A 17298-nucleotide genomic window follows, 5' to 3' on the forward strand; every position below is an offset into this window, starting at 1 on the left:
TTGACCTTAAAGTCAGAAACGCTCACTTTTCATATAAACGCTATGCTGTTGTCTCTATTTTGCTGCTTTTTTTCTCTTATTTTTTCACTGCTGCTTTTTGCCTGTTAAAATTATCGTCAGAAATCCAGAGGCTATCTGGTTAATACAAAAGCAGAAAATGCTGGGTGTGCCATTTCAGGGAATATTAGAATAAAGACAAGATCCCAAAGATCACAGCCTTTCTGAGTATTTAGATTATAGTCAATCCAAGTAAAGAACAGAAACCAGCTTTGTGTAAAAAAATACCATTGAAATACACATCTTTGTTGCGTGCTGTAGAATAGCATGTCTGACTTTTAAAATGTAGAAATGGAGAGGTTAGGGAGGCTCCTTTTGTGAACAGTGTTACAGCACCTTTTCTTACCGGTTGGTTTTCTGATTTCCATTCCTGAGCATAAATTGCTCTTTTGGCCATATGAATTATGGATTAATGTAAAGCAGCAGCATAGAAATCTTTTGGATGATTTTTGAAGATTAAGGCAGTATTAGCATTCTGTAGAAACAGAGAGGGAAAATATAAAATGTATAGTAGTGCCCAAAGGACAAAATGTACTAGGAAACATATTTCCCTTCATTTTTGACTTTTCTAAAAAATTGAAATTGCTGAATGGATATTAAACTGGAGAAGTTAACCATCCCACCCACCCTCCACCACCACCACCACCAGATTCTTTGGGCCAAGAAACTGCTCACTTCTACACCAAAACCTCAGAACTGACTGACAGAAGGGTTGGGATAGAAGGAAGCTGAACAGATACATGGCTCCAGGGCCCCTGGAGCCAGAGGGAGCAGCCAGAGACAGCACAGTGGACTGGGCATCACGTGTGTTTTGGTAACAAGACACCCAAGATTGGCCTGTCGGAGAGTTCTGAATTCATGAATGAGCATTTTTGAAGAAGCACATTCACAATTCCATTAAATCAAAAACATCATTATTTGAATTGCCTGTTTAGATGATTCCTGTCAGTTTTCTGGTAATTGGCATCATACATAACCATTCTGTTGGTAGGAAAAAAAGACTAGAAAGAAGCCAAAGTATCCTCAGTAGTATCTCGCAGGGTCGAATTAGGATTCATTTTATAATGTTTTACTTAATATATATATATATCAAATATGTTTTACTGTGATTACTAATATGATTTTTTGCTGAGAGTTAGGTATGTTGTTCCCCCAAAATATAAAAGTTTTATCTTAAGGTTCAGGTGATTTTGTTTGTCTGTCTAATCCATCAGATATTTCAAAACAAGGATAAGAGTGATGGTGATAGAGGGCACGTTATACATAATTAACAAACTAACATTTAAAGATTATTGGTTTTTTTTTCTTGAAGTAAGATTTTGTTTTGTTTGTCTTGCCACTGAAGCCAAGGTGGAATAAACATGAAAAGTCATAAACCATACTGATTAAAAATATCCACAGGAAAGCCCTGTAACATATTACGTGCATCACTTAGACTCCAAATTTGTCTCTGTTTATTGAAAGCTGGTTTTCAGGCATCCCAGGGCACATTTATTATAAGTGCTTATTTTAAGTGCTTTTGAATGCAAAGCAAGCAGTTTGCAGCCAGCATACAAGTGGCATTCTACTGGTGACACATGAACGCTTACAAGTGCATGTTTTTGTCTTACAGAATTGTCTTGGTTCAACTGGTGCCTTCCCGGGTCGTGTTTGCTCAGTCTCCTTCTCATTCTGTGCTTCAGGGAATCCTATGACAGACTGTATCTTGATGTGGTTGTCTCAGTTTAATAGCACAGACTTGAAGGAGTTTAAAAGGAGACTTGAAATCAACACTGCCTACTGCACATTTGCTTGGAATTGCACAGGAGAAAAAAAAAAAACAAAAGGAGAAGAGAGAAACTTCATTCAGAGGTTTTTTTAGGTTACAGGCGATCACATTAATTTAATTACTACTAGGTAATAATAATGTGGAACTTGAGTGATAATAGTGGATTTAAAACTTTATCAGTGACATACCTGTGCCAGAGTCGGTTTAGAAGTGTGAAGTCTTACCCAGAAAGCACTACCTAGGTAATTTTCTCTGTGTTTTGTGCCAGTGCTAAGCTACTGATTGGTTCATTGTAATTATGAAAAGGAATAAAGGGTGCCTATCACATGAAGATAGCTCCTTCCCTAAGCCACATATCAGAATAGGAAGAAATGCCACTAACTTCTAAAGAAGTTTAAACCCTATATCAGATTTTAATTATAAAATAGCCAAGAGGTGTATCAATGATAGAAATTAGCCACATGTACACTACATTTTTTTCTAATAAAGCAATTTCTTATATGACTCCTGATTTGTAATTAGATTGGAAAGCTTCGGCCACCTTAATTATGGTGGTCAAGTGCTTTCTAGCGACTTCAGAGCGCATACTTTGTGTCTCGATCTTAACTTATCCTTGTTTCTGTGAAATACAGTTTCATCTACTAGGCTCTTAAATGTTTATATTAAAGGTGACTAAATGTTTAATATAGTTGCATTAAATGCTGTATGAAAAAATGTAATTACGTTCCGATTTAGCACTTTGTGAAAAGTGAAATGACAAATCCCACATTACATCCTGTGTCTTTGGGCAGATATATGTGTGGTGGCATGGGATGGGAAATCCAGCACCAGCTGTTATTGACCAGGGTTGCATTTTATTAAATAACCCTTATGTGAAAATAACAATTTATAGCCTTGAAACTTTCAAATCTGTGGAGTGATTTCTGAATTCCTTCCTTGTGTCTCCATTCAGGGTATAAAATATTCAGTTCTATATGGAGTCAGTATATTGGAGAGGGCAGTATTTTGCCAGTTCCTGCCTTCTTTCTGTAAATGACAGCTTTTTCAAAATTAACACCTATTGGATAGTTCTTAGACATGTATTTCACTATGACATAAAGTAATATGCTCTGGTGGGGTTATGGTATTACCACTCTTCAGATTTACATAATTCTCCTCTTGCAAGAAAATCAAATGCTCTCTCAAAAAGTCCAAAATAATATTTTACTTTCATTGTTTTCAGCTTCCTCCAATTCCTTCCCCTTTTTCCTCACTTAAAATCATATCTTCATTGTCAACTATATATGTATATATATATATATATATATATATATGTTTATTAATTTTTAGGATGTGAGTACAGTTTTTGTCAGCTAAGTATCTATTTTATTTGTCTTCTCCTGGACAGGCAGAGTGTAAGCCAGCTCCTTCCATTAGCCGGGGTGCTGAAGTAAGGTTCAGGGGACCTGGTCAGCATTTGATTGACTCATCTGCACACATGTGCACACACCATCACACATGTCCCATATACTTCCTCCATTCCCCCTTGATAAGTTGAAGGCTATGCATTAACTCACCTCCATCCTAGAGGAAGAAACTTTTGCCGCCGGCCTTCTAATATCCTAAAGTGTTCAACCTGAGAAGTAAGAAAATCCTCAAATTTAACATCTGTCTTCAGTCACCTTTAGACCATCCCCCTTTATAACCTCCCTGCTAATAACTCAGCAGCCAGAACTGAAGGAACTAAGGAACTTGCTAAAGAGGAGAAGAAAACCCATGAAAGCTAGGCTTAGTTCCCTTTAACTCGGTCATTCTTCTTAAAAATAAAAGGAAAGGAAAGCAGAATTCTTCAGTATAACTGAAAGCCAGTCAAGACCCAGTCCATGACCCAGGTGCTAAAATAACCACCACCCCCTCCTGTTTAGAATGAGGCTAGAAAGGCAGTGGAAGAATTATGATGCATTTGGCTTTAGTGAAAACTGTTGTGTTTGAGGGCATTCCTATATAAAATTTAGCTATAAGACTTCTCATGCAGAGCATTTTAATTATGGTTAATTCTATTTTTAACACAAAGTGAAAAATAACATTAGAAAGTGTTGCCTAAATGACTGATTAGTTCAAAGACATCCCAAATGGGTGGTGATTTTAAATTCTCTTGTTGTATCAGGCACCAACCACTGTTTTTAGCATATGTGAAATGAGATGAGATGTGTCTGTCTCATTTACTTCTGCTTAACCCCTCCAGCAGATAATTGTTCTAATCACAAACTGCAGCAGTTTTTTTTAAGTGATCAAAATTCACATACCAAACCTGATAGAAAGAGCACCAAAAGGCTCTAGGGGTAGGGGGAGGATTACACATTATTTTCTAACCTGTGTATTTCCAAAAAATTTTTTTTTACTTTTTGTATTTCTCATATGCATCAAAAGACAAGCTGTTATCTCTGTACTTTATAAACAAACATTAAAGAGTCCTAATTAATTTTATAATTTAAAAAAACTTAACCCTCTACTAATCCAAGCGCTCATTTTGTAATTTATAGAAACAGTCCCAGAGAGATAAAGGGCCTTGCCAAAGGTCACAATTCTAGTTAATGACAAAAGTAAAACTAACTATAACCCTCATCTTCTGACTCCCAAAGTAGTGTTATTCTCTGCCTCACAGAATTGGAGCTTAATTTGTATATTCTTTGGGATGTTCATGAATACACTTTCATGTTCAGAAACAATGGGGCTTAAGAGTAAAATGCCCTTAAAATGAGGTGATTGCTTGACTCTTAGTAAAATCTGTCTTTTTTTCTTTCTTGCTATCCTGTTGATGTTCTAACATCTCTAAAGTCTTAGCTTGCAGTGAGTGACAGGATCTGAAAAGTTTCTGATGAATAATTCAGTCCTCATAAACAAAGTCAATAGCAGTATTAATTGGTAAGCACATGTTACAATATAGTGTAAGTTCCCTGTAGCTTATCGGAGAATACTTCACAGTTTATGGGAAGAAGCATTTTTTAAATATGGTGCATAGTGGAGATATAGAGAAATTAGATACACAAATGAATTTCACTGGAGGACAGAGCTAATAAGCTAACAAGAGGGAGTCAAGCACCATTTTGTATATTTAAGCATATATAGCCTCAGGGCCATGTTTTAACACAGATTATACATTCATGTTTAATTATTGAGAATGCTTACAGCTTGTCTTTATGAAGCCTTTCTAAGGAATTCAAGCTAAGGGATTTTAAATTGACGAGATTGAATTCCCATCTCATCTTTTAATTCTTTTTTTTTTTTTACTATTTTTATTAAAATCTAGGCATTCATCTTGCTGTTTGCTTAAGTACAAGCTTCATTTTAAACAAGATCAAATGCAAATTCATAGTAGATTTGCTTTAAATTAATGTTAAAAATCACATTAATTTCACATTTGTCCCTGGAAAAGTAAATACAGGAAATACTGTCACGATACACATGCAAAAGCTATGATATGAAGAAAGTGTCCTATAAAAAAAGAAACATATAGAAAACTATGAGGATATTTCATCAGATCTATTTCTAAATGTAGGAAAAATAGAATTCTACTTTGTAGGATTATAATCATACAGAAAAGAATATATAAAAGCTTATTTCCATATTATGAACAGTTTGCTAGTCTGTTGGGAAATATAAACAATACTGAGGTGGGAGAGTGTTGGACCATATCATAACAAAACTTAACAGGGAGAGTTCTAGGTGCATTTTTAATAGCATCCATTGTGCTTGATAGTGGTGAGTTTCTGCTCAGTTAGCAGACATCTTGGCCACTCTGAATACTCATGTCCTTCCAGGTCACCTTCCGGTTCAGCTGGAACCTCAGACTTAGGGGATGGCCTCCAGGGACTAATACCAAAACCCTTAAGAGATCCTTGAGAGTGTCACCTCTGGCTGGGGATGGGAATGATGGAGGCTGTGGGCAGAGTACAGGGAATGTTGTTCAGTCGCCAAGTTGTATCTGACTCTTTGCGACCCCATGGACTGTAGCATGCCAGGCTCCTCTGTCCTCCGCTATTTCCCAGAGTTTGCTGAAATTCATGTTCATTGAGTCAGTGATACTATCTAACCAGCTCATCCTCTGCCATGGCCCTAAATCTCTCCCCTAAACCACGCTTCTTTTATAAACAGTTTTAGTTTGCTTTTGGTCAGGACTGAAACATCAACCCCTTGTTTCACCTAAAAGTTTCCTGAGGCTCCTCTTTACTTGTCCTCACTGCCCTGTACCTGTTTTCTGAACTCTTGCCCGAATCTGCTCTCATCTCCATCATGGTCTCTGCTTTCTTGAGCTGACTTCCTAGCACAGGCTTCTTTACCCTGAACCCTTTCCCTAAGACCTGGAGCTAAAAACTCAGTCTCTTTCGTGGCTAGTAGTAAAGCCAGATACCCAGGCTGCCCTCTCCTGAACAGGATGATAGCATGAGCAAAACACAAGCAAATCCAGAAAAACCTAATAGTTCTTCTCACAGCCAAATCTTATAAATTAGAATATTCCCCTGCAATGGGAAGGGAATTACAAAGATCTCTCACAAGTTTCCCTAGTTATTATTTGCTGTACTTTTAGAATGTGGACTATTTTGCCTCATGTGCGTAGTCTTTCTCTTGTGCCTTTGAACCTGGTACACTTCAGACAGTAGCTTGCCATCTCAACCAACACTCAGAAAGAGAGCATAAAACCACAATACCCTAGCTGTTCCATTCATGAAACAAGGGAGAATTAATTTTTTTAAAAACAGCTAAAAAATGAGACAAAACATGGAATTCATTTCAGCAAACTTGAAGAAATGATAAAAACACATCAATCCATTTTAGCTATCAGTTCAGTTCAGTCTCTCAGTTGTGTCCAACTCTGCAACCCCATGGACTGCAGCACACCAGGCTTTGCTGTCCATCACCAACTCCCAGACCTTGCTCAAATTCATGTCCATCGAGTCAGTGATGCCATCCAACCATCTCATCCTCTATCATCCCCTTCTCCTCCCGCCTTCCAATCTTTCCCGGCATCAGGGTCTTTTCAAATGAGTCAGTTCTTTGCATCAGGTGGCCAAAGTATTGGAGTTTCAGCTTCAGTATCAGTCCTTCCAATGAATATTCAGGACTGATTTCCTTTAGAATTGACTGATTGGATCTTCTTGCAGTCCAAGGGACACTCAAAAGTCTTTGCCAACACCACAGTTCAAAAGCATCAATTCTTTGGGGCTCAGCTTTCTTTATAGTCCAACTCTCACATCCATACGTGACTACTAGAAAAACCATAGCTTTGACTAGACGGACATTTGTTGGCAAAGTAATGTCTCTGCTTTTTAGTATGCTGTCTAGGTTGGTCATAGCTTTTCTTCCAAGGAGCAAGCGTCTTAATTTCATGGCTGCAGTCACCATCTGTAGCAATTTTGGAGCCCCCCCCCAAAAAAAAGTCTGTCTCTGTTTCCACTGTTTCCCCATCTATTTGCCATGAAGTGATGGGACCAGATGCTATGATCTTAGTTTTCTGAATGTTGAGTTTTAAGCCAACTTTTTCACTCTCCTCTTTCACTTTCATCAAGAGACTCTTTAGTTCTTCTTTGCTTTCTGCCATAAGGGTGGTGTCATCTGCATATCTGAGGTTATTGATATTTCTTCCAGCAATCTTAATTCCAGCTTGTGCTTCATCCAGCCCAGCATTTTGCATGATGTACTCTGCATATAAGTTAAATAAGCAGGATGGCAATATACAGCCTTGACATACTCCTTTCCCAGTTTGGAACCAGTCTGTTGTTCCATGTCCAGTTCTAACTGTTGCTTCCTGACCTACATACAGATTTCTCAGGAGGCAGGTACAGTGGTCTGATATTCCCATCTCTAGGAATTTTCCACAGTTTATTGTGATGCACATAGTCAAAGGCTTTGGTGTAGTCAATAAAGCAGAAGTAGATGTTTTTCTGGAACTATCTTGCTTTTTGAATGGTCAAACGGATGTTGGCAATTTGATCTCTGGTTCCTCTGCCTTTTCTAAAACCAGCTTGAATATCTGGAAGTTCACAGTTCATGTACTGTTGAAGCCTGGCTTGGAGAATTTTGAGCATTACTTTCCTAGTGTGTGAGATGAGTGCAATTGTGCAATAGTTTGAGCATTCTCTGGCATTGCCTTTCTTTGGGATTGGAATGAAAACTGACCTTTTCCAGTCCTGGGGCCACTGCTGAGTTTTCCAAATTTGCTGGCATATTGAGTGCAGCACTTTCATAGCATCATCTTTCAGGATTTGAAATAGCTCAACTGGTATTCCGTCATCTCCACTAGTTTTTTTTGTAGTGATGCTTCCTAAGGCCCACTCGACTTCGCATTCCAGGATGTCTGGCTCTAGATGAATGGTCACATTATCATGGTTATGTGGGTCATGAAGATCTTTTTTGTATAGTTCTTCTGTGTATTCTTGCCACCTGTTCTTAATATCTTCTGCTTCTGTTAGGTCCATACCATTTCTGTCCTTTATTGTGCCCATCTTTGCATGAAATGTTCCTTTGGAATCTCTAATTTTCTTGAAGAGATCAACTAGTCTTTCCCATTCTGTTGTTTTCCTCTATTTCTTTGCGTTGATTACTGAGGAAGGCTTGCTTATCTCTCCTTGCTATTCTTTAGAACTCTGCATTCAAATGGGTATATCTTTCCTTTTCTCCTTTGCTTTTCGCTTCTCTTCTTTTCTCAGCTGTTTGTAAGGCCTCCTCAGACAACCATTTTGCCTTTTTGCATTTCTTTTTCTTGGGAATGATCTTGATCCCTGCTTCCTATAAAATGTCACGAACCTCCGTCCATAGTTCTTCAGGCACTCTGTCTATCAGTTCTAATCCCTTGAATCTATTTGTCACTTCCTCTGTATAATTGTAAGGGACTTAGTTTAAGTCATACCTGAATGGTCTATTGGTTTCCCCTACTTTCTTCAATTTAAGTCTGAATTTGGCAATAAGAAGTTCATGATCTGAGCCACAGTCAGCTCCCGGTCTTGTTTTTGCTGACTGTATAGAGCTTCTCCATCTTTGGCTGCAAAGAAAATAATCAGTCTGATTTCGGTATTGACCATATGGTGATGTCCATGTGTAGAGTCTTCTCTTGTGTTGTTGGAAGAGTATGTTTGCTATGACCAGTGCATTCTCTTGGCAAAACTCTGTTAGTCTTTGACCTGCTTTGTTTTGTACTCTAAGGCCAAATTTGCCTGTTACTCCAGGTATCTCTTGACTTCCTACTTTTGCATTCCAGTCCCCTATAAAGAAGAGGACATCTTTTTTGGGTATTAGTTCTAGGGGGTCTTGTAGGTCTTCATAGAACTGTTCAACTTCAGCTTCTTCAGCATTACTGGTTGGGGCATAGACTTAGATTACTGTGACATTGAATGATTTGCTTTGGAGACGAACAGAGTTCATTTTAGCTCTAAACATGCTATATTTGGTGCATTGTGAGGCTCCAGTAGGAATACCAGATCAGGCCTACAGTACAGTGCTCTTGAGGCTCCCCACAGGTGGTGCTAGAGGTAAAGAATATGCCTGTCAATGCAGGAGATGCAAGAGACACAGTTCAATCCCTCGGTTGGGAAGATTCCCTGGTGGAGGAAATGGCAACCCACTCCAGTATTCTTGCCTGGAAAATTCCACAGACAAAGGAGCCCAGCGGGCTTCAGCCCATGGGGTTGCAAAGAATCGGACACAACTGAGCACACACACACACCAGCTCTTTCAGTTTGTGAGCAAGGCTTCTGTAGTCTTGATCAAAACAGCAAGAATGACTTGGAGACACTTGATTTACCTTAATAGTTTCAAAACTATCATTTAATTTAGACTTCCTCTAGTTCAGATTGACTTCCTTCCCATTTACCTGGAAGAACTGTAGAATCAGAGAGATAATGTAATCCAACCACTCCATTTTACAAATAAGTAAATAAAGAATCTCTTAGGTTACATGACACAGCTCGGTTTTAGCAGATCACTTGACTCCTAGACCAGCATTCCTTCCATAAGTGATCAATGTGTAAACCAGAAATAATTTAAGTAAAATTTCTTTCTTTTTCAATTTTTGAAAATTAACACACATGAGTGTATACCCATTGTAAAATACCCAGTACAGAAATATAAAGTGAAGTCTACCTCCAAACATGTGCTGGCTAATCCATTCTCCTTTTCAGAAGTAGTCCCTCTGAGTCCTTTTAGAAAATTTTCTATGTATTTTCATACATAAGCATAAAAACTTAGGATTTAAAATCAAGTCATCTCGGGAACTATTTCTTAAGACCATGTTGGCATTAACACTTTGGGAAGGAGCTTCTGAGCTCCTTATTTTTTTATAAGACAAATCTGTGTCAATAGCAGTGGTTAACAGAGACATTTCATGGTTATGTGCCATTAAGCTCTATCATATTCTCAAGGTTAAAGGTGAATTTCAATGTGCAGTATTGGTTTTCTTGTTGGAAATACAGTCAGTTTTTAATGCCACCAACTCAGGTCCATGCCTCATGAGAGAAGAAAATGAATGACCCACCCCCAGAATACAAACAGATTTTCTTGACAGTTTGCTTGGCCCCCACCTCAGCAGAAACATGCCATGCTGTGAAAAGCAGGAAGTTGTGAGGACAACCTATACAATCCCATTAAAAATAATCATAATAGCTAATGAACATTCTGGTAATGCTGTTTTCCTTCTCACCTCCCTTAGCTCTTGTAACTTTCAAGCAACCAGTAAAACCGATGAGTGTAGCAGGATGAGATCTGAGCTCTGTTCGGTCACTTTCTTTCCTGCCCTCTTTCCCATCCAGCTTTTCCGTCTCTGATTGTATCTTCCTACTTATTTCTGACTATGCATGGAAGCAAGCCACATTATCTGAGTTGTCACTATTATTGAAGAGAGCTGGCCCAGTTCTTCATGAACTAGAGAGACTAGAGAGGACAGAAAAAGAGACCTGGCCTGGAAGCCCCAGGACCCAGCTTGCTGCCAGGCCTGGTATCTTCAGCTGTTTGACCCTGACCAAGTCCCTTCATTTCTCATTTACCCACAACTCTGAAATGAGAGTGAACGGAGGTGTTCTCTGAGGTCTCTTCCAGTTCAGGAATTCAGTTCCCTTCTATTGAAGTATCAGGAAGTGACGGACATACACCCACCTGTGTGCACAGTAGTCCTCCTTCTATGAGTCCCTATATGTGAACACACAGACCACACATTCAGCAACAAGAGGAAATGGCTTATTCATTGTCTCTGCTAGAAGATAAGCTATAGGTGCTGTTTATTTCCCCAAAGGACTTTATATATGAAATCCAAGGACTGTTAAATTTATCAAATGCGATAAGAGAAAATCTGTCAGCTGCTGCTGAGATAGCATCCTAGGAGCCAGGTCAGAGTACTGCATTTGCTCACCAGAATCAGGCCAGACCAGAAACCCGTCCTTTGGTTTGGTTTGATTCATTGTGAGTCAGCAGTGAGTTTGCACCTGTAGAAATCAAACTGTCAGATCAGATGGTTAAAGCTGATCCTTGAACTGATATTTCTAGAGTTGCAGCACTGAAGAATTGTAAGTTGCTCCGCAACAACGTCATCTCTAACAGCCAAGTTCTGCCAGGAGAGCTGGGCAGATCTCTTATAGGGTGAGAGCAGAGGTTCAGCAGGTCAGGTCTAATCTGCATCCAGGTTAGGAAACCAGGCTTCACTGAGATCGTAACAAGGGTACAAGAGCTTTCAGGGAGATGAACCAGAAGTCCAGGGGGTCTGGAGGCCTGGGTCTCAGTCTCTCTCCAGGGCAGCTGCTGAGCACCTTGGAGCTTTGGAAAAATCACCTGTTCTCTCTGGACCCCGGCTTCCTCACTTCTAAAATAGAAGGGTCAAGTAGGTGGTCCTATTTGCTGAAGAGTTTTATAGCTTCTGACATGCACCTGTTTGGTCACACACAGACCAAACAGAAAGTAGAAAACAAAAAACAACAGGTGTGCAATACCTTTCCACTGGTCCTTTCAGTTACACATTATCTTTTCAGACAAACAAGGAGCTTCTATTAAGGAAAGTCCCATTAGTCATATGTTATAGGTGCCAGGCACTTACAGAAACTCTCAGGCCATAGACATATCCACTCTTCCTTCATTCACCCTTTTATTCATTCTGTATACAGAGTAATTATATGTGTGCCTGTGAAGGAGAATCAGAAAAACAAGGGATGTTTCTACCTTTCAGGACACTTTAGACAGATTAAAAAAATAAAATAATCTCCTGAACTAGCAATTAAAAGAAACCAACAAGAGTTTCCCAAATAATTATGAGTATCTGGAACCCAAATTTTTTTCTCATACTATCATTAACCATGACTGGTTTCAGGGGAAAGTATTCTGTTCCATTGGAATTTCCATCATAGACAGAACCTGGATCTATCTGGGAGCACTGAATCAACTTTTGCATGAGGAATCCCAAACCTACCCATCATTCCATGTCTGGCAAGTGGGTTACTATTCCTTTAGAAGGTTGAGAGGATTGTTGGCACCTCTACCTTCCTCTGAAAACAAGGCTTAACAAATACAAACACACCAAGATACAGTTCTCGTAAGACCTTGGGCGTTTCCTTTCTAAAAGGAATTTAAGTTTCAACAGAGAAATTGAGAGGATTGTTGGCACCTCTACCTTCCTCTGAAAACAAGGCTTAACAAATACAAACACACCAAGATACAGTTCCCATAAGACCTTGGGCGTTTCCTTTCTAAAAGGAATTTAAGTTTCAACAGAGAACAAAGACTCAACACCCAAAACAAAGAGTTTCTAATGATAGAAGTTGGGACATTAGCCCATGAGAGACAGAAGGGCTGCTTTGGGGGCAGGAGGCTCTGTAGGGGCCCTTCAGATGCGTCCACCTGTGAGCACAGGTAAATGTAAGCCACGCTGGCAACCCACTCCAGTATTCTTGCCTGGAAAATCCCATGGACAGAGGAGCCTGGTAGGCTACAGTCTATGAGGTCACACAGAGTCAGACACGACTGAATGACATCACAGTGCAGTCCTGGCCTTCTAAGCCTTTTCAGAAACCCAAAGATGCTCCAAAGGGCAAGTTTCAGTTCTGCAGATAGGTTTATTTACTGCCAATATCTCCATCTCCAAACTTACTTCCCTCTTCACCAGAAATAAATCTTTTGGAAGCTTATGAAAATTAAGTATTAGGAAAATTCTGCCCTCATCCACAAGATTGCATCTACAAGTCCCAAACAAAATCACTTCCTTGACCTTCACATATACAAGGTCAAGGAAGGTCTGTGACTTGGAGAAGGGGTCTGGAAGAGTCAGGGCAGGTGTCTGGTCCCACTGGATTCCAACTAAAATGGAGGGTGTGCGTTGGGGTGGTCTCTTTCTTCTCAGTCCTTCCCTGAACTCACTAGTTCACGCTGCACTGCTCTTCCAGATCAATAAGTTATTGCTGAGAAATCATTTCATTACATGACGTAAATGTCTCCAGTGGAGCCATCCCCCTCCATAACCCCACTGTCCTTTCAGTCTGTGCCCCAGAATCCTTGTTCCACGTCCCAGAGAAATTCAGTTACCCTTGTCCTTTCCAGGGAAAAAAGCATTGATTGATATCTTAGCCCTGACATTTCACCCTCTTTTATCTCAGAATGCAGAAACCCCTTCACGTTTGTTGTGTTTTTTACTCAAGGTTAATAAAGATCCCCAGGCACATGCAGTTCCATGCTGCATTCTGAAGCCTGTAATTGTCCTTCCTTATAATTGGGGGAAAGGTTACTCTAATGAACCAGCTACTGATTCCCTTACCTATTCACTCTTTTATCAGTATACCTTTACCAGTAAATTCTTTGTTATCTAGGTCCTGAAATTTATTTCATTTTTTAAAGATTTAATTTTTTTTCTAAAATGGCTTCTTTTATCTTATATCAGACGGTGGTCTTTGCTTCTGCATACTTTATAATACAATTTGAACATAATAGAACATTCTAAAATAAAGCCAGGCAGGGATTTCATCCTAACCACTGTTAAATGCTGGGAGAGGCACATCATCTTTTTTAAAAAGATAGAAGGAGGGCTGGGATAGGGGAAGCTGGATCTCATAATTCAGCCAGTATATTCGAGGCTCCTGCTGCATGCTGAATGCTGGTCTAGGCTCTGAGGATACAGAAACAAGTAGGAAAGTATCCTGGTCCTCACAGAGATTCATATTCTGAGGAGTTCATTCATAACAACAGTAATTCAAAGCTAGCAATACCCCCTAAAGGCTGCTGGAAGCTTTGTAGCTTATTTCTATGACTGTCTATGGGATCTTAACTCTGTTTGGAAAGATATGTTTTAAATCCTGTTTTCTTGGGCCATTAGAAACACATGCTTGTCCCTAATCAATGTATACAGTTATGTGTAACTGTCATAGAGTAAAAAAGTGCCTCTAGACAGCTTTTGAAGGGATAGGCAAAGAAATCTGTTTTGATGGCTTGAAAAGAAATGGAAGAGTTTTAGGGAAAACTACCAAGCTCCAAAAGCATTCAGATCTGCTAGTGTTCAGACATGGGATTAGGCAGAGGGAAAAGCCTTCTAGCAAGAGGGAACCAGGGCCATGTAGGCATGGAGACCCCACTGAAGGAGTTAGTGAGATGGAAGCCAGGCTGCAGGCATTTGTTAATATGCCTGCTGAGTGAAGGTGGAGGAGGAGGTGTGGAGGCGGGGAGTTGTGGTGGAAGCAGATGCTGAAATATAGAACCCTGAAACTGGCTTGTTCTCAGAGTCATCTGACCCAACCTCCTGCTTCCAAGGACATCCCGCCTGTACCGTGTCTGACCAGCTGCTCTTTCAGCTCTCCAAGGATGGATATTCCACAACCTACCCTGTCGTCTGTTCCAGAACCACATCTCCCTGGCACTTAGAAGTTTTTGCTTTTAAAGAATGGAGGCAGGAGAGAGGTGGTCCAAAGATGGGGAGACAGAGCAAATCAGGGCAGAGGACATGGCAGGGGAGCTGGAGGTGGGAACCGTCTTCTCACATCACCCTCCTTCACACTCCAGGGCGGTGGGAACAGTGGAAGGGGGAGCCCGCCATCTGGAACCACCCTCACAGAAGCCCTGGTTGGCAGAGTGAAGGTTCCTATTCCTCTCCAAGAAAGCGATAGGAATCTAGACATTCGCTGCCTCTCATGTCTTCAGTACCCTTTTGCATTCTATGCGCTCTGTCCAAGTCATTACTTTTCAAACCATTTCTTGGATGCAGAGAAATCTTGGGTAGTCCAAGTGGCCTTAGATCCAAGTAAAGGACGTGAGGTCCAAGTGGACATAGATCCAAGTAAAGGACATCAGCAAGCCCTACTCCATTCAGACTTTTCCATCTGCCTCCACCCTCTCAGTCACACTCCTGGAAGCAAACCAGAAAGTTCATCCAACAAAAATCACTATCTGAAAGCCTGAGCGCTTTTTTATTCTCCCTCCGTTTTAAAGACACAGTGTGTCTGGTCTGATCTTTCTCCATTTGTAGTCCTCTGGCTTTCGTGGCTCTGCAACACAGGCCTGTCAGAGCCGGAAGGCAAGCAGAGGCAGGATGGCTGCAGACGCAGAGCAGAGGCAGCTGCTGGCGTGGGAGCAATGGTCCATGGCCGTCACAGCCCGCACTGGGGTCCTGGTGTGCTGTAGAGGCTTCACCTTCCCCTGTTCCTCGGCTTCCTGGAGGCGGCCCCCTTCCCTTGGGCCTCCCCTTGGCCTTGAGTCTCATTGCAGTCCCTGCCCTCCCTGTCCTCTCCTCCCAGCCCAGGCTGCACGGAAGCCCTTGACTCCCTTTCATTCTGTGGAAGAGCAGAGTCTCTGCCTGTTGGAATCTGGTCCACCCTGAGGATGGTTTTTGGCTGAAATGGCTGCAGTTGAGCAAAGAAGTTCTGACTGTCAGCGTGAATGAGTTCTCCAGCAGGCTTTGGCAGGTTCCCTGCCTCTGGGGTTCTAAGTAAGAGAAGGGGCCGGGACCGTCCCAAAGGACTAAGGATAGACCAGATGATCTCTTGCGATTCCTCCCAGAATCTGACTTTTAAATAGCAACACTAAGATCCAGTTAACACACAGGTTCCCTGCCAGCAGGTGCCTCTCCTCATGTGACACCGCATGCACCTGGGAAGATGTTCTCCTAGCATGAGACACAGTGCAAAAATTCTGTGCGACCCCAGAGACGGCAGCCCACCAGGCTCCTCCATCCCTGGGACTCTCCAGGCAAGAACACTGGAGTGGGTTGCCATTTCCTTCTCCAATGCATGAAAGCGAAAAGTGAAAGTGAAGTCGCTCAGTCGTGTCCGACTCTTTGCGACCCCATGGTCTGTAGCCTACCAGGCTCCTCCGTGCATGAGATTTTCCAGGCAAGAGTACTGGAGTGGGTTGCCATTTCCTTCTCCAGCAAAAATAGGTGCAGGGAGGAGGCTTAAAATCTGCCCACCCTGAACCTTCATGCCTGGGGATGTGTGTAACTGCTGACCTGGCTCTTCGACCTGGTGGGTCTATGCAACTGTCCAAATGTGAGGATGTGTGATAAATTCCCCTCCAACACTCATCACAACTTCTGAGTGTTCTGTGCTTTTTAAAATAATTCTTACCATGTAAATATGTTACATTTTAATAAAAAGATTTTTTTTGCATTTTACTTTTGTAATATTTGGGGTTTTATAGATTTTTATTTTATTGCCAAGTATACTTTTGTAAGGGAATGTTGAAGTTTTGAGTATTTTTATTCTTTTCAAACTATAGTTAATGTCAACTGTAAGCACTGATAAATATTATTCATATGTGATTTTCCTTCCTCTCCATCGGGTCTTTTTAAGGAACTGTGTTTTGGCATAGCGTTTTATTTAAAGCTCTGCTTCATTTTACACATTGTGAATACTGAAGACTCTGAAAAATAAAGATGCATTTAAAATCTCTGTGCTGTTACATTTTAGAAATGGTAATGTGCATTGCTTTGCCAAAGTGGTAATTAAATGTTTAATGGTTTAGAACTCCTAGTTCAGAATGGGGGTTCTAGTCATTACTCACAGTACGGAGCCTCTGAGTCAGCCCCCACTTCTTGGGAGAATGCACACAAGAATGGTGATTTCCTGCTCAGTTTGGAAATATGGTTATGTTGACGTTGTAGTTACTGTGCTGTGGTTTTGAAATAAATGTGTGTTGAAAGCACTTGTGATAACATGGTCCGCATTTTGTTTTTAATCAAACTCCAAATGGCAGTAGAAGTGGAGCCAAAGCTCCCTAAGTGTTTGGGCAGCGAGATGTGGTGGCAAAAAAAAAAACACAAAAACACAAAAACATGAGTTTGGGAGCAGGACAGGCTGGGCCAAATCCTTCACTGACGATCCCTGAGACTTTGGGAATTCCTTCAGCACTTTTGGAGCTCCTGTGTTCTCATCCATCAAAAAAAGAGAGAGAGAGAGCCAAAGTAAAAGAGGGGGTTACTTATACATTTTGTGATAGTGGGATAAAGTGATGAACCTAAGGGACCTGGCACATTTGGATTGCCT

At 40.8% G+C, this 17298-nt stretch overlaps 1 protein-coding gene across 1 annotated transcript in view; it reads left to right on the forward strand.

The window, feature by feature from the left end:
- Positions 1 to 16967, forward strand: part of SLC49A4 (solute carrier family 49 member 4) — a 98651-nt gene extending 81684 nt beyond the window's left edge. The window contains exon 9 of the mRNA XM_020912777.2: positions 1670 to 16967. Within this exon, the coding sequence (XP_020768436.1) occupies positions 1670 to 1785 (116 nt within the window). The 3' untranslated portion in view covers positions 1786 to 16967. The remainder of the gene's footprint in view (positions 1 to 1669) is intronic.
- Positions 16968 to 17298: the final 331 nt, after the last annotated feature.

Source organism: Odocoileus virginianus, chromosome 4 (genome assembly GCF_023699985.2).
Source record: "Odocoileus virginianus isolate 20LAN1187 ecotype Illinois chromosome 4, Ovbor_1.2, whole genome shotgun sequence".
Taxonomy (NCBI): domain Eukaryota; kingdom Metazoa; phylum Chordata; class Mammalia; order Artiodactyla; family Cervidae; genus Odocoileus; species Odocoileus virginianus.